The sequence below is a fragment of the Salmo salar genome, chromosome ssa06, assembly GCF_905237065.1.
Source record: "Salmo salar chromosome ssa06, Ssal_v3.1, whole genome shotgun sequence".
NCBI classification, from domain to species: domain Eukaryota; kingdom Metazoa; phylum Chordata; class Actinopteri; order Salmoniformes; family Salmonidae; genus Salmo; species Salmo salar.
In genome coordinates this window covers 40,550,638-40,575,781 of record NC_059447.1, presented here as the reverse complement: position 1 = coordinate 40,575,781, position 25,144 = coordinate 40,550,638, and the positions used below count along the sequence as shown (strand labels likewise).

Here is a 25,144-nt window from a genome sequence, read left to right as displayed (position 1 = left end):
CTCTACACCACAAAGTACGCACAGAACAGCATAGTAGCCTAATAATAGACCCTCTGTATCACTGGGGCCCTCTTGTTGCTGCCAGACAAACAGGGATGGGCAAAAATTACAAAATACCATAAAGATCAATGTATCAAAATAAACTACAAAATACTTGTATTTTGAAATGTATTTAAAATACACATATTTTGTATTATAAAACACAGAAGTACATTTGCAAGTAGCCCGAACAGTAACACCATTCTCAGTAACGGTTCCTTGCTACGACGGTGATATGTGTTGTTTATCTACCTCAGGTGAATGCACTGTCTATAAGTCACTCTGGACACTGGGTATTATTATTGGCCTTGTTTCAGGGTCATGTCTAGATGGGATACAGTTTAACCTAATTCTCCTAACCTGCTGCGTAAATTCTCCTAAACTTGGTATGAAGTGAATGTTGACAAAAACTGTATCCCTTCTAGACAAAACCTTGTTTCAGGGCAGAGCTCATTAGAATAATACTCAGCATGCTTTGCAATTGTCCATTTTTACATACACATTTACATTTAGTTAATTTAGCAGACACTCTTATCAAACCATAGTGTCATCAAATCTCTGATACCAATGCAGGGTGAAAGGGGCCACAAAATGGTGAACCGCTATAAAAACAAATGGTAAAGAAAAGTATTTGGTATTTTGAAAATACAAATTACAGCTCTTGAAAATATCTTGTTACAAAATACATTGGAGTGTAGTTCAGCCCAGTGTAATACAAATGACAAAATACTCAGAAGTAATTGAAATACATATTTCAAATACATGCAACAGAAATACTACCCATCTCTGAGACATGGCCTGTACTGTACAAATTTCTGACAGACGGAGATTAATGCACTTGGCATGTAGATCCAATCAGCAAATATTCGCGATAAAAATGTATGCGTTTTAATCTACGGCCACTTGGGGCTTTAGGGAGGGCTGCTGACAGTGGTCGAGAATTTGTGATGGCCGTGGGGGGGAAGAGATCTATCTCGGAGGAAATCAAGGGCTGTCTGGACAGACGCCTTCTTGGCAGATGAACAAACCCCATTTCTCTTTTACCCAGAAGAGTTGACTGGAGATGGCCATGGTGGATGAGGTCACCGTCACCACCATGCGAATATTTGCGTGATGGATTGAGCCCCTGGTTTATTTGCATTGAATAATAATGGTGCACTTATGTTAAATTATTACTGGGCCAGGCGCCACTGATCTGAATACCATATTTAATACTGACCTATATCACGTTTTCCCATGCGCTTCTGACTCCAAATGGAAATCTAGGACAAACTCAAATGTCAGGTGACCTGGCGCAGGCACATAGTAAATTAAAATAATAAGCCTACGATTATTGTGAATACTCAAAATGATTAATCAGCTGCCCTAAAAAACGACTTCTCGCTTAGAAAACAGCCTATATGTGGCATTGATATGAGTCAGAAACATGTATTCTACTGTCAAAATTGACTACAATGTGTAAATAGGATCATAAAGTCAGTGTAGGATTATTTTATGATAAATATTTTCTAAGCCACTGTTGTTAGTTCTAGAATATGGTGAATCAGTTGTTTGGAATTGGAAGGACAGGTTTTCTACCTGTCCCCTACTTTGTTATATTCTGATTAGTCAGATGTTTGTTACTTGTTGTAAAGAGAACACGACATAGGGCAGTTCAGGCTGTAAGCAAGGTGCCAGGTTTCTGGTTCCGGAAGCACAGTTTTGACTGCTCCTACAGTCTTTTTTTCGGCATTGCAGTTTAAAAAAAATTCCAATAGCTCCAAATTTCAATGACTTAAAAATCTCAAACCAACTTTAAATTGTAGAAATTCATTTACAAATATTTAATGCATTTAATGAAAAGACTAAAAGGTGTGCAACATGAAAATATTGTCTCATTTACATTGTGTAATTTATTGACGGTCCCTAACAAGCCCTGGAGACAGGTTATCCAAAGGGAAACCAATATTGCCACAGGTCGCACACCAGCCAGCTGAAGCTAATTGGTGAAATAATTTGGCTAACTCTTCCCACCTGCGAACACACACAAGCAACACCCACATCAAACCACACCCCAAAACCAACTCAAGTTTGAATTCAGTCATGGCTGCTAGCAAGTCAGTTCTTATTTTACAATGACGGCCAACCCCGGCTAACCCCTCCCCTAACCCAGACGATGCTGGGCCAATTGTGCGCCGCCCTATGGGACTCCTGATCACGGCCAGTTGTGATACAGCCCAGGATCAAACCAGGGTCTGTAGTGATGCCTCTAGCACTGAGCTGCAGTGCCTTAGACCGCTGCGCCACTCCGGAGCCATGCAGAAATTCTCCAATAAAAATAAACGTTCTGCCACACCATGTTATTATTTGGAAGCCTATTTGATTTGGAGTTCGGACATATAATGTTTCTATGTGAAAACTATTTCTAAGATGCATACTTAAACATTTTGCGAACTAACCCTAAACCCTTTTCCTGAACTTAACCTAATTCTCTTAACCTGCTGCATAAGTTCTCAGAAGTCAAATGTCAAGGTTTCAGCACTGGCCTCTGCTATCTATTCCAGCAAGATAATGCATAGGCCTATATATTAACATTTGTGCTATAACTTAGTTCCTCTGGCTAGAGGTCTGGACTTAAATGGCACAGTTCTTAGGATGGATTTGAAACAATGTTTCAGCCTACCCTACCATAGCACTAGACTGCAGCTTTCCAAAACAAAGAGCATCCACGTGACCTGTAACTATCCTACCAGGGGTTTACAGGCTTTACATTACTGTCTATGTAGTCATTTCAGCCAATGCATTTCTGGTAATTGTGGGTGTCAGTTGGCCAGTATAGCCAACGAGAGACTAATTATACTCCAAATGTCTCTATTCTTCCTTTTATCCAAGATCCTTTTGTGTTCTTCACTGGCTGTTCTCAACATTATTGTTTTAGGTGGAGTGTTAGTGGTCCACTGTGTATTCTAGGAGAATGTGTGGCCAGTGTGGGTTTGAGTGTGACCAGATACTGACCAGAGGGCCCACTGGCTAGTGCTCCTGTGCTGCACACATTGATAATGACAGTGCTTCCATCTCCTGGTTAAAGTAACTAACTGCTGTAGGGATCTTTATTGTTCCAGATAATTTTCCTCAGGTTTGGCAGGTTTTGTTTTCAAATGATGTGATAGTTTGGCTGACACTGAGGACAAAATAAAAGCTCCAATCTCTATCAGTGGGTCATATTTATTTGTTTGTTTGGATCCCCATTAGCTTTAGCAGAAACAGCAGCTACTCTTCCCGGGGTCCACAAAAAGACACAGAACATGACAAGCAACAAAACACTGATAGACTGCTGGACAAGGACATTCACACACATTTTAAATACAACTATATACACACACCATACAACAACAAAAAGAAAACAAACAATACAACTAAAAAGAATGTGTGTGTTTGTGTGTGAGTGCGTGTGTCTGTCCCCTCACAGTCCCTGCCGTTCCATGAGATGTTGTTTAATCCGTTTTTTTAAGGTCATTTTGTAGTTTGCTTGAGTAATTGGAGATGGAAGGGAGTTCCATGCGATCATGGTGCTGTATAATAATGTGCGTTGCCGTGAATTCATTTTGGACTTGGGGACTGTGAAGAGACCCCTGGTGTTATGTCTTGTGGGGTATGCATGGGTGTCTGAGCTGAACGTTATTTGATTATGCAGACAATCAGGAATTTTCATCACAGTAATATTTCTCATAAAAACTAGAAGAGAAGCAGTTAATCTCTCATCCACCCTCAACCAGGAAAGACTGGAATGCATGTTGTTTATGTTAGTTCTGTATGTGCAGTTCTGCTGTTCTGTTGGGAGCCAGCTGCAGCTTTACTAGGTCTTTCTTTGCTGCACTTGACCATATTACCGGACAGTAACAGACATAACCCTCCCCATCTTCACAACAACTTTGTCAGTACGACTTGATCATGATAAGTGACCATCCGGTGTTATACCTAGGAGTTTAGCTTCCTCAACTTGCTCAATGCTCCACAACTCCAGGTGAGGTTTAGGTCTTAGAGAATGTTTTGAACCAAATAGGGAGTGAAAGGGCTCGGGTCATGAGTTGATGGCCACAGACAGACCTCGTGGGAACACCTGGCCTAGCAAAACTTCCTCCTGGGCTGGGAAATGAGAGCATGTTTACATTCTAGGGACCTTGTTTACATTCTAGGGACCTTGTGATAGGGATGACAGTGAAGACATGACTTTGAGTATCAGCAAACAACACAAACTGGATCTCTTCCCATACCATCTCACTTCACACCCCTCATCAAGCCCTACTGAGCTGCTCCGTGTATCTCCTGGTCTCCTTCCCTCAGACCTCATCTCTCCGTTAGCTAGCAGACCCAGAGGACGTGTAGACCAGCAGGCCAATGGAGCAGACAGTGGTGCTGATCACAGGATGCTCCTCGGGGATAGGCCTCAGTCTGGCCGTCCGGCTGGCCTCGGATCCAGCGAAAATGTACAAAGGTAAGCAGTGACTGACTTGCAAGGACGTCACTGTACAGAAAGCGTTTATTTTATTCAGTGCCATAAGATCATGCAATAAACAGTATGGGTACAATACGTGACGTGTTGGTTGCATGAGGGCTTAGAAGCAGTAAGCTGTCTCTGGGTATTATACCTGTTTACTACATGGCACCTACATATTAGAAAACAGGTTTTGGTTGGTTTATCTGCATCACAATGTAACTACAGAAAATTCTAGTTTTGGAAACTATGGTGACAATATAATGTCAATGTCAAGCTCTGTATTTCATCCGTTTTGTTTCGTGCATGTTTAATGGTAAATCTCTGATGGGGAAATCTCTGATGTCCTTGACCACTGATATCAACTCTGTTTAGTCTATGCCACCATGAGGAATCTTGCCAAGAAGGAGCGTCTGCTGGACTGTGTGAAGGGCCTGCACAAGGACACCCTGGACATCCTCCAGATGGACATCACTGACCAGCGGTCCATTCTGGATGCCAGGGACAGGGTCAGAGAGAAGAGGGTGAACATTCTGGGTATGACCAGAGTCATGACTTACAGCAATAGTGTTATATCGTGTGTGTGTGTGTGTGTGTGTGTGTGTGTGTGGCTGTGTGTGTGAAACAGAAGAACAGATGTCCTTCATATTTTTACATCAACGACAATTTCTTTACATGTGTACAGCATACAGGATGTCATGTGCTCTGGCTTTCTGTTTGTCTGTGGTATTCATGCTGGCAGTATGTAATGCTGGTGTGGGGTTGATGGGGCCGCTGGAGGCCCAGTCCCTGGCCACCATGAGGCAGATCCTGGAGGTCAACCTCCTGGGCACCATCAGCACCATCCAGGCCTTCCTACCAGGGATGAAAGCCCAGGGCCATGGACGCATCCTGGTCACTGGCAGCATCGGTGGGCTACAGGGTGAGAGACAGAGAGCAGGGCTGGGGTGACAGGTGGAGGAATGGGATGAAATTACCTTTAGACACTGCTCTAAGGTCAGATTTGGGGGTTTGTTTAGTATTTATTGCCATGATAATCACATATCTCTGTGTGTTATTGTATTGTAGGACTCCCCTTTAATGAGGTGTACTGTGCCAGTAAGTTTGCAGTAGAGGGCGCCTGTGAGAGTCTGGCCATTCTCCTGCAGCACTTCAACATCTAGTGAGTCCAGACAGTCATCAGCTCATGTATCCCTTTGTCAGTGTTTCATTTTGGATGTGCACTGTATCTGTGTTGGTACTGATTGACTCCATCCACCATCGTGCAGTGTGAGTCTTATTGAGTGCGGCCCTGTCAACACGGATTTCTTGGACAATCTGCAGAGGGCAGAGCCAGGGGACTCTTCGCTGCAGCAGGTCGACGCCCACACACGCAGCCTCTATGACACGTACCTGCAACACTGTGGGATGGTGTTCCAGAACGCAGCTCAGGACACAGAGGATATTGTGAAGGTACGCTTACTTGACATCTATTAGTTATTTAGCTGATCTGATAAAGGTGCTCCTCCCTGTCTCCAGAGCATACTGCATGTACATACGTATGTATATGATACTAGATATTTCTAGATTTTCTATGGACGTGTAAGAAGTACTGATGAGTAGATTTAATTGCTGGACCCCTCTCGATACAGGTATTTCTGGATGCCATCCAGTCATCGAACCCTGCATTCAGATACTACACCAACAATGCCCTCATTCCACTCAGCAGCCCTAAGATCTCAGCACTGGACGGGTCCCAGTACATCAGAAATATGAGCAAGATCATCTTCTCAACCAATGGGAAAGGGGAACAAAAATAGCCATCAAACTATAGAATATAATAACCCTTTACTTTATACATACAGTACCAGTCAACATTTTTAGAACACCTACTCATTCCAGGGTTTTTCTTTATTTTGACTATTTTCTACATTGTATAATTATAGTGAAGACATCAAAACTATGAAATAACACATATGGAATCATGTAGTAACCAAAAAGGTCTTAAACAAATCAAAATATATTTTATATTTAAGATTCTTCAAAGTAGCCACCCTTTGCCTTGATGACAGCTTTGCACACTCTTGGCATTCTCTCAACCAGCTTCATGAGGAATGTTTTTCCAACAGTCTTGAAGGAGTTCCCACATATGCTGAGCACTTGTTGGCTGCTTTTCCTTCTCTCTGCAGTCCAACTCATCCCAAACCATCTCAATTGTGTTGAGATCGGGTGATTGTGGAGGCCAGGTCATTTGATGCAGCACTCCATCATTCAACTTGGTCAAATAGCCCTTACACAGCCTGGAGGTGTGTTTTGGGTCATAGTTCTGTTGAAAAATAAATGATAGTCCCACTAACCGCAAACCAGATGGGATAGCGTATCATTGCAGAATGCTGTGGTAGCCATGCTGGTTAAGTGTGCCTTGAATTCTAAATAAATCACAGACAGTGTCACCAGCAAAGCACCCCCACACCATCACACCTCCTCCTCCATGCTTCACGGTGGGAACCACACATGCAGAGATCATCCGTTCACCTACTCTGTGTCTCACAAAGACATGGAGGTTGGAACCAAAAATCGCAAATTTGGACTCATCAGACCAAAGGACAGATTTCCACCAGTCTAATGTCCATTGCTCGTGTTTCTTGGCCCAAGCAAGTCTCTTCTTATTATTGATGTCCTTTAGCAGTGGTTTCTTTGCAGGAATTCGACCACGGAGGCCTGATTCACGCAGTCTCCTCTGAACAGTTGATGTTGAGATGTGTCTGTTACTTGAACTCTGTGAAGCATTTATTTGGGCTGCAATTTTTGAGGCTGGTAACTCTAATGAACTTATCCTCTGCAGAAGAGGTAACTGGATCTTCCTTTCCTGTGGCGGTCCTCATGAGAGCCAGTTTCCTTATAGCGCTTGACAGTTTTTGCGATTGCACTTGAAGAAACGTTCAATGTTCTTGAAATTTTCCCCATTGACTGACATTCATATCTTAAAGTAATGATGAATTGTTTTCTCTTTGCTTATTTGAGCTGTTCTTGCCATAATATGGACTTGGTCTTTTACCAAATATGGCTATCTTCTGTATACCACCCCTACCATGTCACAACACAACTGATTGGCTCAAACGCAATAAGAAGGAAAGAAATTCCACAAATGAACCTTTAACAAGGCACACCTGTTAATTGAAGTGCATTCCAGGTGACTACCCCATGAAGCTGGTTGAAAGAATGCCAAGAGCGTGCAAAGCTGTCATCAAGGCAAAGGGTGGCTACTTTGAAGAATCTCAAATATAAAATATATTTAGATTTGTTTAACACTTTTTTTGGATACTACATGATTCCATATGTGTTATTTCATAGTTTTGATGTCTTCACTATTATTCTACAATGTAGAAAATAGTAAAAATAAAGAAACCCTTGAATGAGTAGGTGTGTCCAAACTTTTGACTATTCATAGGCTGTATATAGGTTATACACATGATTTGCATTGGAGCCACACACAAGCACATCATTTCAGCAAACAACATAGTTGGCCAAAATCGTCTTCTTTACACACAATGTTCAACAACCAATTTCAAGTTGGAGGCTTTGCTATTATGTCACAAGTTTTTATACATTTGAAGAGTTTATGTCTAAAACTCTATATCCACCAATGTTTTTCATCAGAAATGATTGCTAATGGGTACCTTCATGTGTGTGTAAGATATTACTGTTTTTAGATTTTAGTGTATGTAAATGTGTTTTCTTTTCTTCAAACTTGATATATCCATTGTTTAGCATGGAATTAAATGATTGTACCCTGTATATTTGACTGTGATGTGTGGTTGTCTCACCTAGCTATCTTAAGATGAATGCACTTTTACTGTAAGTCGCTCTGGATAAGAGCATCTGCTAAATTATTAAAATATGTAGATCTCATATTATTGTCTTGAATGCTTTTTAAAATATATTTTTAAAATATTGATGTCACAAATGTATCATTCATACAGTTCTTTATTAAAAATGTAGTTATTGTTACATTTGACTGTGTAAAGCCTAGCAGTACTACTCATTTATCTGAGAGTGAGGTGAATTTGTCTCTCAGGGATTCTTGAAAGACGAGGCAATCCCAACTTTTCTTTTACAAGTATTTTTCTTAATATTAACAACATTTGAAATATAACTGTTTATAAACCAAAGTATCAGCTATCACACAATATAAAGGAACAACCTTCTAACTAAAACCTTTTTCATAAAATGCACCTAACTGGATTTATCTCAACTTAGTCAGACACCACAAAAGGCATTTTGTTTGTATATTTATTGTCCAACAAGCATTTAAGGGCCTTGATTGTTTCATTCTAACATTAGATTATTCAAATATGTAATACAAATCTCCAAATCTATTTTTGTTATGTTTTATACTACTGTATAATGTTCCAAGGCTAATTTTGTTAGCATTTTGGCACGTTTTTCTAAATTCAGAACATAAAACAAGAATTATAAAGGATGTCTAGCACAGAAAGTACTGTACTTCAATAGTTGACATATATTGCAGGACAATGAACATATTTCTTCAGAATATTTACCAAAAAATCTGTATTAAGGGGGTGTCACAACATCCACAGAAGGGGGCGCCTCTCCTCGGTCGAGCGGCGCTCGGCGGTCGTCGTCGCCGGCCTACTAGCTGCCACCGATCTGTGTTTCAGTGTCTATTAGTTATGTCTGGTTTTTGTTTGCACCTGTTTTGTGTTTTGTCATTAGTGGGGGGGTTATTTAGTCTGTCTGTGTTTAGCTAGGATTTTGTGTGGGATTGTTCGTTGTTACGTGTGGTGTTACTTTTATTATCTAGGCATTAGGGTTGCCGGGCTGCGCCCCGTCTGCCTTTTGAACGGAGCTTCTTTTTGTCCATTTTTCTGACTGTTATGCTCCCAGCCGTATGTGAAACTTACCCGTGGATTTATTAAATGAAGATTGTTCCAACGGACCTCAGTCTCCTGCGTTTGACTCACTCCTTAAACTGTTCATTCCGCTTGTGACAGGGGGTTAGCAATCAGTGACAGAGTTGACAAGCCACTGACAGAGTTGACAACAGAAACTCAAAACAGACATACTCTTGTCTTTAAAAATATAAGTTGAATACAAACATTTGTAAAATATAGTAAATCATTTATTTAACAATCCACAACAAATATAACCATTCTACCATTTCAGCACTCAGACAGAGTTGATGTTAGAGAAACATCTGACAGAATTGACGTTTTACGGAGTTATAGCTTCTTTTCTTCTTCATTCAAGTGTTATACAAAATACCAATTTTGTTTTTTCTCAGTTAATTTATGACTCTAAAGCCTTCGTATGTCAACCAAAATTCATATTCTATCTTAATATATAATGGAGATGGAGTTGAAAGGTTATGGTTGTGACCATGGTGATATCAATATTGTTTGTTTAAATCTATCAAAACTAGAGAACTTTTCAGATCATGGGTGGTCTTGTCACACTACAGTTAATCAGGAGATGAAGAAGGGAATATCATGGTATAGCTGACTCTGTTAAATTCTGATTCATTTAGGATTTTAGATAAATCTGACAGAGTTGATCAAAACTCTGGACATGTTTGGTAGGAATCACAGTTTTTAGAGAAATATTCCTTAAAGTCAGAGATGGCAATTGCAAGAAACTACATGTGATACTTTTCAGTAAATATATATTTTGCCATTTATTAGAATTTTTAAACTTTTTGGTGGTGTTTGAAATTGTGATCCTTTGCACCAGACAAGGGCATTTCCAGCCAGAGAGTCGACATGGAAATGAATACAATTTAAAATGTTTGGAAAATTACATAAACACATATTTTCCACAATAGATTTCCACTAAATGTAATTTTTAAGATCAAATATTGAAACAAAATTCCCTTTTTCAACTATAAAAATGAAATTTCCCAGCCGGACAAGGATTGTCCCGACTTTCAAGAATCCCTGCTCTCTGAAATGAAATTATTAGATAGATTTTAAACAAATTCATGTCTGTCATTGAGCAACCCCATGACATGATTAGATAGCGAAAAAAAATCACACCAATCTATGTTAGAATTTCTTTAAACAATAAAAGCTAATTTACCAACATTTCGGAAAATGGATATATAGCGTTTTGGAATTAAACTCTTCATTCGTTTTTTGGGGGGGTTTTTTACCTCTGAATCCATGATTAGATGTTTTGTCACGAGTGCTATCTTCGTATTCCCCGTCATAAATTAGCCAAGGCGCAGCATGCCGGTAGTTCCGCATATTTTATTTGTGAACTTGAACAAAAACAATAAACAGGTGAAAACTGAAACAAATGTGACGTTCTGGGGCTGCTCAAACACAGCTGCACAAAAACAAGATCCCACGAAAACACAGGGAAAAACAGGCTGCCTAAGTATGGCTTCCAATCAGAGACAACGATAGACTGCCTCTGATTGGAAACCATACCCGGCCAAAACATAGAACACAAAAACATAGAATGCCCACCCACCTATCACACCCTGGCCTAGCTAAACAGAGAAAACACAGCTCTCCTAGGTCAGAGCGTGACATGTTTAAATAAATAAAAAATATATAATAATATTTTGCACTTATACTGTATTTGTGTTTGGGTTGATATCTTTTATTATGGTGCACATTGCTGCCACTTTTCCCTCCCACAAGCTTCTGTTGCTGACTGGTGTTTCATGGGTGTGATAAAATTCTCAAGGGCATGGCAGGGATAGGAAACTGTCATGGGTATTATTCCACCCAACAATTTACTTCTTGGGTCACTATCTCACAAACGTGTGGGTGCCCGTATGCCTGTGTGTGCCCCCCCGTGTGTGCCCCCATGTGTGTTTGTGTGTGTGTGTTAAGTTCAACCAGCCCTACTCCGGCTGTGACAGACTATACCCCCCAGTCAGCTGCCAGGCCTTGAGATAAGGCTAACTCAAGGACTCAGATCAGATTATCAGGCCCTGTCTGTCTGCCACTCGTCTAAACATTCCAACATTTCACTTGCACAATATTCCCTTTGAACATCATTTCTTTCTATTGATGATTATCGTGGGGAAGAGCAAGATGTCAGGGAGAGCTTTCATTCCAAGACAAAGATTGGTTTGACAAGCAAGGCATTTATCATGTTCTGTCTGTATGAGAGAAACTGTTCTTGTATTTCATTGTTTGTGTCAATCATTAGTCGTGTTGAGCAAACAATTACTTCACACTGGAAGAAGTGAAGCCACCCTTAACAAAAATATATTTTTATATTTACATCCAAACTACTTTGTGAAAAATGATCATATCTAAATGTCATAGATGACAAATTGCAAGAGCATATCACTGTGGAGTCAGAATGTCTAATTGAGTGTATTTTACACAAAACTATGTTTCAACTGAGAATTAGACAGATCAGATGTCGAAAAACAAAGGAAATTCTTGCCTACTGCACCCATATTTAATTTAATTTTTGCAAAAGAAGTAGTGTGTAGTTACAGTAGTTACAGTTGCTACACCAACACATGGTAAAAAAACTGTCAATAACACTACCAATATTTGAATTAAGTTCAACTACCACCAAGCTACTGCAAAATGTAGTTTGAACTAGTTGAACTAAATAGTGTACCAGACAGCGTACTAAAGTCCAGGTTTTCATCATAACCAGACAGGTCGTCTTCCTGTCTCAGTCATCCCGCCGTCATGAAACACCCACCCACCCACATCATGCATAGTGGGATTGGACTTTGAATCTCCACAAGAGCATCACTGTGGGGGGGGGCAGGGCCATGGCAGGGTCTATGCATGGGTGGGCCAGTGTTCAATCTGGCAGGGCCTCTGCCAGATTGAACACTGGCCCACCCATGCATAGGAGGTTCCTGGGATCTAATGTATCACAATCATATGGTACCAACCCCCCCCCCCCCTGCAATTCTAGAGCTAGCTAGTCATAAGTTGTGTAAACTTTTCAAAAAGCCAAGGATGGGGATTTTTATAAATTCATATGGAAATATGATCAACAAATTGTAAATCATCTGACTGAGCTGCACACCCGGATCCAGGAGGATTAGTATGGAATAATGATCCTGCCTGCCAGGGTATAGGACTTATGCACTGAAATAATCACTGCTGGCCCCATGTGATCACTATCATATCTCTGTTGAGGATGCTGGATTGGGGGGAGGTTAGGAATTACAATCCCTTATTTAAGTTTTGGACAGCTGCAGCCTTGACATTTTCCCTAACGTCAATAGACTACTCAGGGACATCATCACCCTTCCTATGACTTCATGAAGTGTTGAGAGACTCTTCTCCACTACAGGCCGTATCGTGCATGCTGACTGCCCTGTTGTCCTTTGAAAGGACTCTGGACTACAGTATGATTAAATAATCTCCATTTTCAACACCAAGCCTAGGCATCGACGCCTTGTGCTGTAAAACATGAAACACAAGAAAGGTCAACCTGAATACTGTTTATTTATGATTTAGCCTAATGTTTTCATGCCTGACTTGGTAGGCCAGGCCTATGTGTTCGATTCAAAGTAAGCTACTGTATTCATATCAGGTTTGAAGGTAAGACCCAAATTGTAACGAGGGTCGTATATAAAGGGGACCAAGGCACGGCGTGTGAAGTGCTCATATTTCCTTTAATGAATACACTTAAAACAGAAAACAACTAAACAGTTCCATCAGGTACAACAGACAAAATGGAAAACAACTACCCACAAAACCCAGGAAGAAAAAAAGAAAAAACATAGAACAACCCAAAACACCCCCTGTCACGCCCTGACCTACTCTACTATAGAAAATTACATTTTACTAGGATCAGGACGTGACACAGATGCAGACAACGTCAAATAAACAACAGTTTAATAATCCAACAGGGGCATGCAAAAGACAGGTCAAGAGCAGTCAGGAGTCAGTAATCCAGAGGAGGCAAAGGTACAGGACGGCAGGCAGGCTCAGGGTCAGGGGCAGGCAGAGTGGTCAGGCAGGCGGGCTCAGGGTCAGGGGCAGGCAGAGTGGTCAGGCAGGCGGGCTCAGTGTCAGGGGCAGGCAGAGTGATCAGGCAGGTGGGCTCAGAGGCAGAACAGGCAAGGGACAAAACCAGGAGGGCGAGAAAAAAAGAGACTGGGGAAAAGCAGGAGCTGAGAGAAACACGCTGGTTGACTTGACAAACAAGACAAACTGCCACAGACAGACAGAAAACACAAGTATAAATACACAGGGGTTAATGGGGAAGATGGGTGACACCTGGAGGGGAGTGGAGACAAGCACAAGGACAGGTGAAACAGATCATGTTGTGACAATTCATACCCGATATTAGGCCATGTATGATGATTTCATGTTTTCATGCCTGCCTTGGTAGGCCAAGTTTTTGTTTGCTAATTCAAGTGAGCTAGTCATACATGAATTATGTATAATGATTTCATGTTTTTATGCCCGAGTGACTATACTGTAGTGTTTGCTTATTCAAAGTGAGCTATTCATTTCATACCAGCCATACAGTTCATGGTATAATCCTAAAGGCTTTGTATTGTATTGTATTGTGTGTGGCTGTTTTCAAATGGTAAAAATTGTGCTCTTTTGGGCTGAATGAAAACACCTTTAGGGCGTTCTATTCTTCCTTGCTTATTTGTGCAATAAACTGTTACACGGAACCCAAACCGGCTGTATGCGTGCGCCATCGTGCATAAATTTATTTTGTCCCCCTACACCAAACGCGATCACGACATGCAGGTTAAAATATCAAAACAAACTCTGAACCAATTACATTAATTTGGGGACAGGTCGAAAAGCATTAAACATTTATGGCAATTTAGCTACTTAGCTTGCACTTGCTAGCTAATTTGTCCTATTTAGCTAGCTTGCTGTTGCTAGCTAATTTGTCCTGGGATATAAACATTGAGTTGTTATTTTACCTGAAAGGCACAAGGTCCTCTACTCCAACAATTAATCCACACATAAAACGGTCAACCGAATCGTTTCTAGTCATCTCTCCCCCTTCGAGGCCAGCAACACAGTTCGTCTTTCAATCACCCATGTGGGTATAGCCAATGAGGAGATGGCAGTGGGTACCTGCTTCTATAAACCAATGAGGAGATGGGAGAGGCAGGACTTGCAGCGCGATCTGCGTCAGAAATAGAAAGGACTTCTATTTTAACCCTTGGCAACGCAGACGCTCATTGATGCGCGCGAGCAGTGTGGGTGCAATAATTGAATAACATTGATTTTTTAATTTATTTTGCAACGCTCGCTAGCGGTGTAGTCAGGGTATTAGCGCATATTCCAATCCAGTGCTGAGCTGGTGTCTGGCCAATGAGCTGACCATGGTCCTGAATCCACCTGTTGTGCCTGTGCTGTAGATCTCTCAAGTTCTCTCTTCTTCTCTCTCCTCCTCTTCTCTCTCTCTGAATATGTAGGTGATATACATGTTGTATATTTCATTATGTTGTAAGCGGTTGTGTAGTTGCGCTTGTGTAGCGCTTGTGTAGCGGTTGTGTAGTTGCACCCCTCTTCTTTTCCGGGCACTGGTTGAGATGTCTGAAGTACACTCTTCAAAAGTTGTACGAGGAAATCCCAACAGAGCAAACAACAGGTAAGCGCAAAAATGCCGGTGAGCGATCCTCCAGCAAGTTTGCAACAACCGGCGACGTGTTGGCTATTTTGATCATTCACCAACTGTAGCCTGTGGCTTATTTATTTTTCACAATGGTTGAATAGAATGGCAATAAAAAAAAAATGTACATAAATGTATTTATTTTGTAAATCTGAGACGTTTGTATAAAATGTAGGCCTTAGGATGCTCCCCCTAGGGTCTGCAGGGGGGCAGCAGAGAGGTAGATGATAAACTAACAAAATAAGAAACAAAACAAAAATGTAGAGAATTTAGCTGGATTTCCGGTTACAATTAAAGTTGGTAAAATCCTGAGCTAATTTGGAACAAATAATAGTGCAGTACAATTGAACATGTTAAGAACTTAAGAACTATGGAAGATTTTTTTATTTATTTTCCAAATGGAGAAAGTTTATATTGCGAAGTGACAAAATGCACATCTCGCGATTGATAACAGTTTGTCCTATATTAGCGTACATTAGGCTACATAATTAGAAAATGTCTGTTTCTCTGAATGTCAGGCAGTAGGCTCCAAAATGTCTGTTTCTCTCCCCAGTAAGAGGCAGCCTACCCAGGGGCGAAAATCTGATATCAACTTTGGGGGGGACAATTACATGACATTTTCTCAAGAGCAATTCCTGAGGGGGACACCAAAAGTAGTGCTGTAACACATAGCCTACATTGTAATATGGTAAATGTATATTGAGGAACCAAAGAAATAAGGTGTTTGCCGTACTCCTAACTACCGGTACCCAAAACTACACAACTACTCACAACAGCAATACCATTGCCTTTAACAAATCTTAGTTCAGTCACCAGTTTAAGTTGAGAGTGGGGGTATCCATGGCATTTTCCAATTATGTTCCTATTTTACAAGTTAAAAAAATGGAGAACCTTTCATAATGTTGCCAAACAAAGACTCAACAAACTTACCTGAGACTCCCTGTCTCTGCCAGTCTGTCCCTGCATATCTGTCCCCAACTCTGCTGTCTGTGTGCCATCTGTTGCCTGCTCTGCCTAATGACATCATTGTGAAACATTTCCATTAGAATTTCATTTCTTTCTTATGAACATTTTATCAACTAGTCTTTGAGATATTAGGCTACTAGGGTTCTTACTTTGCGTTCTGGTGTACTCAAAAATACTCTGATGTCCGTCTTTTATTTTTCTGCCATTTTTCTACCTGGCTGGCTGGCTACACACACACACAGTGTGTAGGTTATTTACAGTAGGAGATGGGCTTCTATCATCTTATCTTTTATCATTCTATTTGGGCTTCGATCTAACAGGTAGCTAGCAAATGTGAAACGGATTAAAATGACAAGCGTTGACAGCTGTATGAGTTCACCATTTACACAACATATGCTGCAACCTTTTGTAATTTTAATAGTTTGTTTCATATTGGCTGGCTTCCAACAATAGCTAAATTTGCAAAGCTAGCGAGCACCAATTCAGTTTCTGTGGTGTTTGCTATAATCTTTGCTACCCGGGTTAAATAAAATAAATAAATAAAAGTTCCCTTGCGACAATTTAGCTTTTGCAACGAGACCATTAAATATATTTAAGACAATGGTAGAAGAGAGTGTAGTTCTGTTCAGTTTGGACTTCAGTTTATCGCTAACCTTATCACAGGGACTTTGAAGCACTAACTTACATCATCTGCATGCTGATCTCGGAATAAATTGACGATAGCAAAGATTCCATCTTTGATGAGGCCACATAAATGGAATAGGTACTAGCTAGCTTAATAGTTCATATTTGCGCGCTAGCTCTGCATATTCAGCTAGTGTGTGTGCGCGATTGACTGGATTAACCTCACGTCAGTTACGTTCATTGAGTGCCTTTCAGACAGTGGCTACGACCCCTCTGTTACCCTGCCAGTGGATCAAACCATTGTGAGGAAAAGGGTGGGGGGTCGCAATCTTTTGAAACTTAAAAACGCGCTATTAAGTGTCTATAATCAGCACAATTGCTTTCATTGCGTATTATTAATATTATTTAAATTACATAGTTATGTTTCAGTGATATATTGGGGGGGACAAATCATATTTTTCCCAGGATGGGGGGGTCGTGTCCCCCCCGTCCCCCCCGCGATTTCCGCCCCTGAGCCTACCTGTCTCCCAGACTCTGACCAGCAGAATCAATCATTCCTCTGTATTATGTATAGAATAGAAATTTGAAGGCTAGAATTGTGGGGGGCAGGAGATGTTCCCTCATGATGAAAGGGGGGCATGCATAGCCGTGGGAAGTAGGGCCCCCTTAAAAAAATATATTTAGGCCTTTACTACTCCTGTATTAGGGGTGTGATACAACCATCTGCAGCTCACGCTACTGCAAACATCTTCCTGTGGCTATGGGGGCATGAGTGAAAAAGTTCAGGAAGGACTGGCCTAGGTGATTATGTAGGGGAAGGCTATCAATTTGTCTAGAAGCTGGGGGTTTCATTTATGAAGCAGTGAGATATTTTGTATGGCAATGTTTTTTGAGCGGGCCAATGTGAGATGTTGTATTGGAATGTTGAGTCTCTTGAGTCACAGGACTGAGAGAGGAAGGGCAGGTCCCCCTGGCAGGTCTTCTAGGTGCCTACACACGGTGCCTACACACGGTGCCTACACACGGTGCCTACACACGGTGCCTACACACGGTGCAGTCAACATGCTCTGTTCATAACCCTCAGGTGTCTTACTTTATCCATCACATTCGTCTGAGTTCAGTAACCATTTTAGATGGGCCTACTACATAGTGGAAGTTATAGAGCTTTTTGAAAGGGTTTGATCTGATCTCATTGTTTTTAAGTCTGGGATTTAAACACACAACCAGACTATTTTCACCAAACTGGGACAAAATAATTTAGATCGTCTTTGTTATGATACTTTAAAACTGTTATTTTTTTATTCTGGAGTTTGGAAAGATTGACTATCGAACAAAAAAGTCACTACAGCAGGTGACTAAACCTATGTGAGCATAAGACCAGTATGCTTTACCAAAGATTAACACATTTTCTCCCTCTTCCCCTCCTCCCAGACACCTGGGCAGCTGTGGGGTCCTGTCAGCACGGCGTGCCACCCTTCCGCTGTCCTCCCCCCTCCTCCGGACCACACCCTCCCGCAGCTTCATTAACCTGGCTGCCTCCATCACTGCCCGCCGGATGGAGTACTCTGAGAGCCGCATACTAGGGTGAGACATCATCACACACACAACTCCTCTCTGCCCCTCTGTCTTGTCAGCCCGTGTTGACCAGAGGTGATTCTAAAGCCCCACTTTCCTATTCTCAACTTCAATAACCTTCAGTTAACATGTGGTTGGATTGAAATAGACCTGAGCATATTGTATCTTTCCTATATCACAGTCCAATGTTTACTCCTGACTTACTATTTTTCAAGTGTACATGAGTAGTCCTATGAGCATCTTCTTGATGGATCCCCCTCTCCTTCCCCATCCAGGTACACTCCAGAGCAGATGTACAGTGTGGTGGCCAGTGTGGACCAGTACCAGCACTTTGGCCCTTGGTGTAAGAAGTCCCGGGTCGTGAAGGGAAGGAACGGGGATGTCCGGGCCCAGCTGGAGATTGGGTTCCCTCCCATCGTGGAGCGTTACACCTCGGAGGTCATGGTTGTCCCAAACCACCAAGTCAAGGTAAGCCCCGATAACATTGTACAACACGGTTTATAGCAAGGAGAGGGTAGACATCCTGTATCAATATGGAAATTGTGCCCTATTTAGGGTGCCTTCAGAAAGTATTCATAGCCCTTGACTTATTTCACATTTTGTTGTTAAAATCTGAATTCAAAACGGATAAAAAATTATAATTCTTACCCATCAACACAGAATACCCCATAATAACAAAGTGAAAACATGATATTTTTGCAAATTTATTAAAAATTAAATAAATTATATTTCTGTAAGTCAACATATGTTAGAATCGTTTTTGGCAGTGATTATAGCAGTGAGTCTTTCTGGGTAAATCTAAGAGCTTTGCACACATGGATTGTACAATATTTGCAAATGTATTTTATTAATTCTTCAAGCTCTGTCAAGTTGGTTGTTGATCATTGCTAGACAGCCATTTCCAAGTTTTGCCATAGATTTTCAAGACGATTTTTAAGTCAAAACTGCAACTCTGTCGCTCAGGAATATTCACTGTCTTCTTTGGCCTTGCGTTTTATGCTATTGTCATGCTGAATTTTGTGAATTGTTTTCCGTGTCTGTTGGGAAGCAGACTGAACAAGGTTTTCCTGTAGGATTTTGTCTGCTTAGCTCTATTCCATTTATTTTTATCCTAAAAAACTCACTAGTCCTTGCCAATGACAAGCATACTCATAACATAATGCAGCCACCACCATGCTTGAAAATATGTAGAGTGGTACACAGTGACGTGTTATGTTTTGGGGCAAACACAACACTTTGTATTTAGGACATAAAATTGATTTCTTTGCCACTTTTTGCAGTTTTACTTTAGTGCCTTATTGCAAACAGGATGCAAGTTTTGGAATATTTTATTTTGTACAGGCTTCCTTATTTTTATTCTGTCAATTATGTTAATATTGTGGAGTAACTACACTGTTGATCCATTATCTGTTTTCTCCTATCACAGCCATTAAACTCTGTTTTAATGTGTCACCATTAGACTCATGGTGAAATCCCTGAGTGGTTTTCTTCCTCTCTGGCAACTGAGTTAGGAAGAACGCCTGTATCTTTGTAGTGACTGGGTGTATTGATACGCCATCCAAAATGTAATTCATAACAAAACCATGCTCAAAGGGATATTCAATGTCTGCTTATTTTTATTTTTTTATCCATCTACCAATAGGTTCCCTTAAACACTATGGCACACAGTGAGTCCATGCAACTTATTATGTGACTTGTTTAGCAACATTTTTACTCCTGAACTTATTTAGGCTTGCTGTAACAAAGGGGTTGAATACTTATTGACTCAAGACATTTCAGCTTTACGTTTTTATACATTTCTACAAATTTCTAAACTTAATTCTACTTTGACATTATGGGGTATTGTGTGTTGGCCAGTGACACAATCCCAATGTAATTCATTTTAAATTCAGGCTGTAACACAACAAAATGTGGAAACAGTCAAGGGGTGTGAATACTTTCTGAAGGCATATCATGTGGAATTTCAGTACTGTAACTTGTGGGTTTCAAATGTACTATGGGACCGGCTGAATGGGTTAAATCATCTGTAATACATTTGATTAGATCCTCCTAGGGGATAAATACTAAATCGTTTTTTTGATCACCTAGCTGCTAACATTGTGCTTCTATGTCCATAGAGCAAGGATTAGAGAGGCTTTGTCTGGGGCCATGTCCTGGACAAGAGCAGTGTGTAATGAGTGTGCATGTTGTCTCCCAGGCCGTGTGTACAGACGGATCCCTCTTCAGCCACCTGGAGACGATATGGAGGTTTACACCTGCAGCCGAGGACCAACCAGACTCCTGCAACATCAACTTCCATGTGAGTACCACCATTTTGTCCACCAGAACAGTTCACTTTCATTTGGTGTCAGCCTGAGACTAAAAGTCAGCAAGGTTAGATAATAGTCCACTGAAGTACACGTCTTAGTGTAGTTAACACTTATGAATGTTACGTCGGTCTACTCACACGAACATGAGTGATTATTAATGAACTTTAGGGCTTGAGATCAAATTGCCTGCCAGGGGGCTAGTTTTACACCAGGCCTTGCATTTCTCTCAACCTATAAAGATCCTTTTTTAAGAAAGGCCTTAGGATGACTTGGCAGGAATAATGAATAGTGCAGAATGGAATGAGTTCATTGTGTGTCTGTCAGCCAGCCATTAAATCAGGAATACAGATGGTGGTCCCTCGTTTGGATATGAGCACTGTCCTCAAAGGAAACAACATTCCTCAGATGGATAGGTACACTTGTGTCAGCAGCATGGTTATGGCATTTGAGTGTACTTATTTTCTCCCCTTCTCTCTTCAGGTATCCTTCGAGTTCAGGTCCCCGCTGCACTCCCAGCTGGCCACCCTGTTCTTTGACGAGGTGGTGAAGCAGATGGTGAACGCCTTTGAGTCGCGGGCAGCCAAACTATATGGGGGCCACCGCGGTCCCCTCAAGGAGGTGCCAACAAGGAGGCGAGCAGCATGAGAAGACCCCTACCTGGGCCCTCACTAACCGACACATGGACTAAGTCCCACTCCTCACCACCACCTGAAAACTCTCACCACCACTCACCACTCAATTTCAACATGGAATGCCTTGTGCAAGAGACTGGGTCTTCTCTTTTGGATTTTGTTCTTATGTACACAAAAGCACCTATTTATTTGCATTACAGAAACTTTAATTTACTTGAATGTACATACTATTTTTATTTGGGATGGAAGTGGATGTTTGTTGTCTAATGTTCATGTTTGAAAGGGACCTTCTTATATACATTACAGAAGATGAAGTGACTCCTTTGCGGTGTTCAAAAACCTCTGAGCGGTCAGCTTTTTCTTCTGACACTAATACAACTTTTTTTGGTGTGTGACTGGAAAATTAAAAAGCTCATATTTTGATAAACTCTTTGTGCCTCATGCATTTATTTTGTATGTTGTCAACTGTGTGTCTTCTGTTCATTGTTGATTACTGTAATCGTCAAGATGGCGCTAGGTTAAAGTTGGTAGGATTACAGATGTGTAGAAAGTATTGTTTCAACAGCCAAGAGAACAACTCGGCTCCAGTAAGAGAAAGTTGTCCTGTAGTAAACCTGTTCTCCTACTGTCTACCAATGTTCTGTTGCATCAGGACAGTTCCAGGAAGGCACATGACTTGAGAATTAGTTGCGTAAGAGCCAGGAAGGAGCACAACACAAAAGACCTGAAGACTGATTTCAAACTGACCTGACACTTTTTAGGCTATTTGCTAATAGATGAATGACAATCATTTGAATTTAAACCCTGTAGTGTCTTCACTGGCTTACTGGTGCTCTTCTATGCCGTCCCTATGAGGGGTGCGTCACTTGAGTGGGTTGAGTCGCTGACGTGGTCTTCCTGTCTGGGTTGGCGCCCCCCCCCCGGGGGTATCATCGGATGGGGCCACAGTGTCTCCTGACCCCTCCTGTCTCAGACTCCAGTATTTATGCTGCAGTAGTTTGTGTCGGGGGGCTAGGGTCAGTCCGTTATATCTGGAGTATTTCTCCTGTGTGAACTTAAGTATGCTCTCTCTAATTATCTCTTTCTTTCTCTCTCTCGGAGGACCTGAGCCCTAGGACCATGCCTCAGGACTACCTGGTATGATGACTCCTTGCTGTCCACCTGGCCGTGCTGCTGCTCCAGTTTCAACTGTTCTGCCTGCGGCTATGGAACCCTGACCTGTTCACTGGACGTGCTACCTGTCCCAGACCTGCTGTTTTCAACTCTCTAGAGACAGCAGGAGCGGTAGAGAAACTCTCAATGATTGGCTATGAAAAGCCAACTGACATTTACTCCTGAGGTGCTGACTTGTTGCACCCTCGACAACTACTGTGATTATTATTTGACCATACTGGTCATCTATGAACATTTGAACATCTCCACCCCGGCACAGCCAGAAGAGGACTGGCCACCCCTCATTGCCTGGTTCCTCTCTAGGTTTCTAATCTCCACCCCGGCACAGCCAGAAGAGGACTGGCCACCCCTCATAGCCTGGTTCCTCTCTAGGTTTCTAATCTCCACCCGGCACAGCCAGAAGAGGACTGGCCACCCCTCATAGCCTGGTTCCTCTCTAGGTTTCTTCCTAGGTTTTGGCCTTTCTAGGGAGTTTTTCCTAGCCACCGTGCTTCTACACCTGCATTGCTTGCTGTTTGGGGTTTTAGGCTGGGTTTCTGTACAGCACTTTGTGACATCAGCTGATGTAAGAAGGGCTATATACATTTGATTTGATATTGCAATATTAAAATACTATTATGGCATAATTTGATGGATTGATTTAGTTAATAAACCATCTGACCTAGTCCACCTTGGGGTTGATGTGACACCTTTATGACACCCGTCCCCCCCAACCTAGAAGCCTTGTCTCCCGACAGGGATGCATGACCAAAATAAGTGTAGTGGTGGCCTTTCCCATTCATCCTCTCATAACTGGTTCAAAGAACATTAGGTAGGGATACAGTATCAATTACTTCCCTGTTATAATCCACTTTTATGTGTCATATCAATCCACTGAAAAAGCCAAACATTGACTTCTCTTCCGCCAATTAATAGGTTGCTTTCTAGTGGACATAATGAGTAGCTGAATAGGCTTTACTTTGCCCTCGGCCTCTCAAGCCAATTTATGCTTGATGTGGATTTGTGGTCGGAGGCTGTGTATGGAGGATATGACACAATTGTGGAGCCTCTGGGGGCATGCCGTTTAGTTCCGCATTGACATGATTCATTGATGGTAGATCAACAGCTCTTGCTCGGCTGCTCTGCTTCTCTAAGCGCAAGAAGTATGAATGCCCTGACTTCTGCAGAGGCTGTATCACAGTAAAGGCTGTACGGCCAATGCAGACATTGGATTGACCATGTAGCGCCTTTTACTTGGTCCATTCTTGTAAATAGCAACACAGAGGTGACCTCTTTTATGCATGAATAACAGGTGCTGCATGGTCAACGGCGTCAGTGTTACTCAACTGACTTTTCCATCTTTTGTAGAGAGTTGCGTTTACTGTTTTGCAAAAATGTGCTTAGAATTTGCACTGTGTGAAAGCAATGAGATGACTACTGTTGTGCTTATTAGGTGATGATGGAGATCAAGTGGACCCCAGTTTCATTCAAAGTGTTTTAGCAATCAAGAAAAACTGTAACTGGAGGAAGTCAACGGATTATCAGAATGTCACGTCCATTTGCTCACCTGCCCAAAACCTGAAGGACCAGTAAGTAATGTAAAAAAAAAAGTGTTTAGCACTTCTCAGAAAAATGTAGTAGTTTCTACTTCCTGATGGCATATTTATAAAGAGGGAGACTAGGCTGAGAAATAACACAGAACTGTACTTCAGGAAAAGTTTCAGAAGAACATGAGTTTGAGAATTAATTGTATTGCAGTCTTTTTTACTGCCACTATGCTGCTGTCTATCTGTCTCTCGGGGAGACCGCCGGGATGAATGCTACCCATCTGACACTGGTTCTCTGATGAATGAATTTATAGGAGAGAAACTAGGAGTCATGTGGGAGAAACTACGACTTATGGAGATCCGGTTACAAACCAGTGAGAATAAAGTGGCAAAGCTGAAGAGACGAACTGGAGGTAATGTAACGCTTTTCACGTCACTAACCTCCTATCCACCCATTGCTTCTCTGTATATTACAGGGATTATCCTATATTTAACTTTCTAACAGCCTCTGATCTTTGAATACATTATTGTATACAACTGATATGCTATACACTGAGTGTACAAAATTAGGAACACCTGCTCTTTCCATGAGACTGACCAGGTGAATCCAGGTGAGCTATGATCCCTTATGGATGTCACTTGTTAAATCCAGTTTAATCAGTGTAGATCAAGGAGAAGAGACGGATTAAAGAAGGATTTTTAAGCCTAGAGACAATTGAGACATAGATTGTGTATGTGTTCCTGTGGAATGCTTCTACACCTTGTAGAGTCCACGCCCCAACGAAGTGAGGCTGCAAAAGGGGGAGGGTGTAACTCAATTTTAGAAAAGTGTTCCTAAGCTTTTGTACACTGTACCTCACTGTACACTGAGGTACAAGAATGTCTTCTCAAACACCGGCAGCGCCTACAACCCTACCACATGTACCAGATATTCTCTGTGTGTTGCATCGTGTTGTGTTTAGAAACTAAAAGCTATGTCCCTACAGGTATCTTCACTGCCATAGTCAAAGGAATGTACTACTTCCATTTCACGATGATGAACAACCATCCTAATTCTGTAGTGTGCTTGACCAAGAATGGCCAGAGGCTGGTGTCTGTCTGGGACACTGTAGGAACCAATGCCCATGACAGTGGCAGAAACGCAGTGGTCATTCCTCTGGAGGTGGGAGATAATGTCTATGTTGAGTTACAGGCTAACAGGCTGGTCCATGATATCTTCATGAACTAGAACACCTTCAGCGGTTTCCT

The 25,144-nt window shown here is 41.6% G+C and overlaps 2 protein-coding genes across 2 annotated transcripts; both read left to right on the top strand.

The window, feature by feature from the left end:
- Positions 1–4,289: 4,289 nt before the first annotated feature.
- On the top strand, positions 4,290–6,434 carry LOC106607392 (estradiol 17-beta-dehydrogenase 1). Its single transcript, XM_014204314.2, has 6 exons — positions 4,290–4,513; positions 4,889–5,050; positions 5,256–5,435; positions 5,582–5,675; positions 5,782–5,965; positions 6,145–6,434. Exons 1-6 carry the CDS (start codon positions 4,417–4,419, stop codon positions 6,310–6,312), a joined length of 885 nt encoding a protein of 294 aa, XP_014059789.1. The 5' UTR covers positions 4,290–4,416; the 3' UTR covers positions 6,313–6,434.
- A 6,925-nt stretch (positions 6,435–13,359) lies between these two features.
- Positions 13,360–21,286, top strand: LOC106607393 (coenzyme Q-binding protein COQ10 homolog, mitochondrial-like). Its single transcript, XM_014204315.2, has 6 exons — positions 13,360–13,413; positions 14,967–15,070; positions 18,113–18,265; positions 18,532–18,724; positions 20,454–20,555; positions 21,046–21,286. The coding sequence occupies exons 1-6, from the start codon at positions 13,360–13,362 to the stop codon at positions 21,208–21,210; spliced, it is 771 nt and encodes a 256-aa protein (XP_014059790.2). The 3' UTR covers positions 21,211–21,286.
- The last annotated feature ends 3,858 nt before the right edge of the window (positions 21,287–25,144 follow it).

Bases quoted from the DNA above. Each gene is read 5' to 3' on its own strand.
- LOC106607392 (XM_014204314.2), top strand. From the start codon at position 4,417: ATGGAGCAGACAGTGGTGCTGATCACAGGATGCTCCTCGGGGATAGGC. The intron at 5,436-5,581 runs GTGAGAGACAGA...ATTGTATTGTAG, and splicing joins CAGCATCGGTGGGCTACAGG to GACTCCCCTTTAATGAGGTG. The intron at 5,676-5,781 runs GTGAGTCCAGAC...ACCATCGTGCAG, and splicing joins CTGCAGCACTTCAACATCTA to TGTGAGTCTTATTGAGTGCG.
- LOC106607393 (XM_014204315.2), top strand. From the start codon at position 13,360: ATGCAAAAGACAGGTCAAGAGCAGTCAGGAGTCAGTAATCCAGAGGAG. The intron at 13,414-14,966 runs GTACAGGACGGC...GCGCTTGTGTAG, and splicing joins GTAATCCAGAGGAGGCAAAG to CGGTTGTGTAGTTGCACCCC. The intron at 15,071-18,112 runs GTAAGCGCAAAA...CCCTCCTCCCAG, and splicing joins CCCAACAGAGCAAACAACAG to ACACCTGGGCAGCTGTGGGG.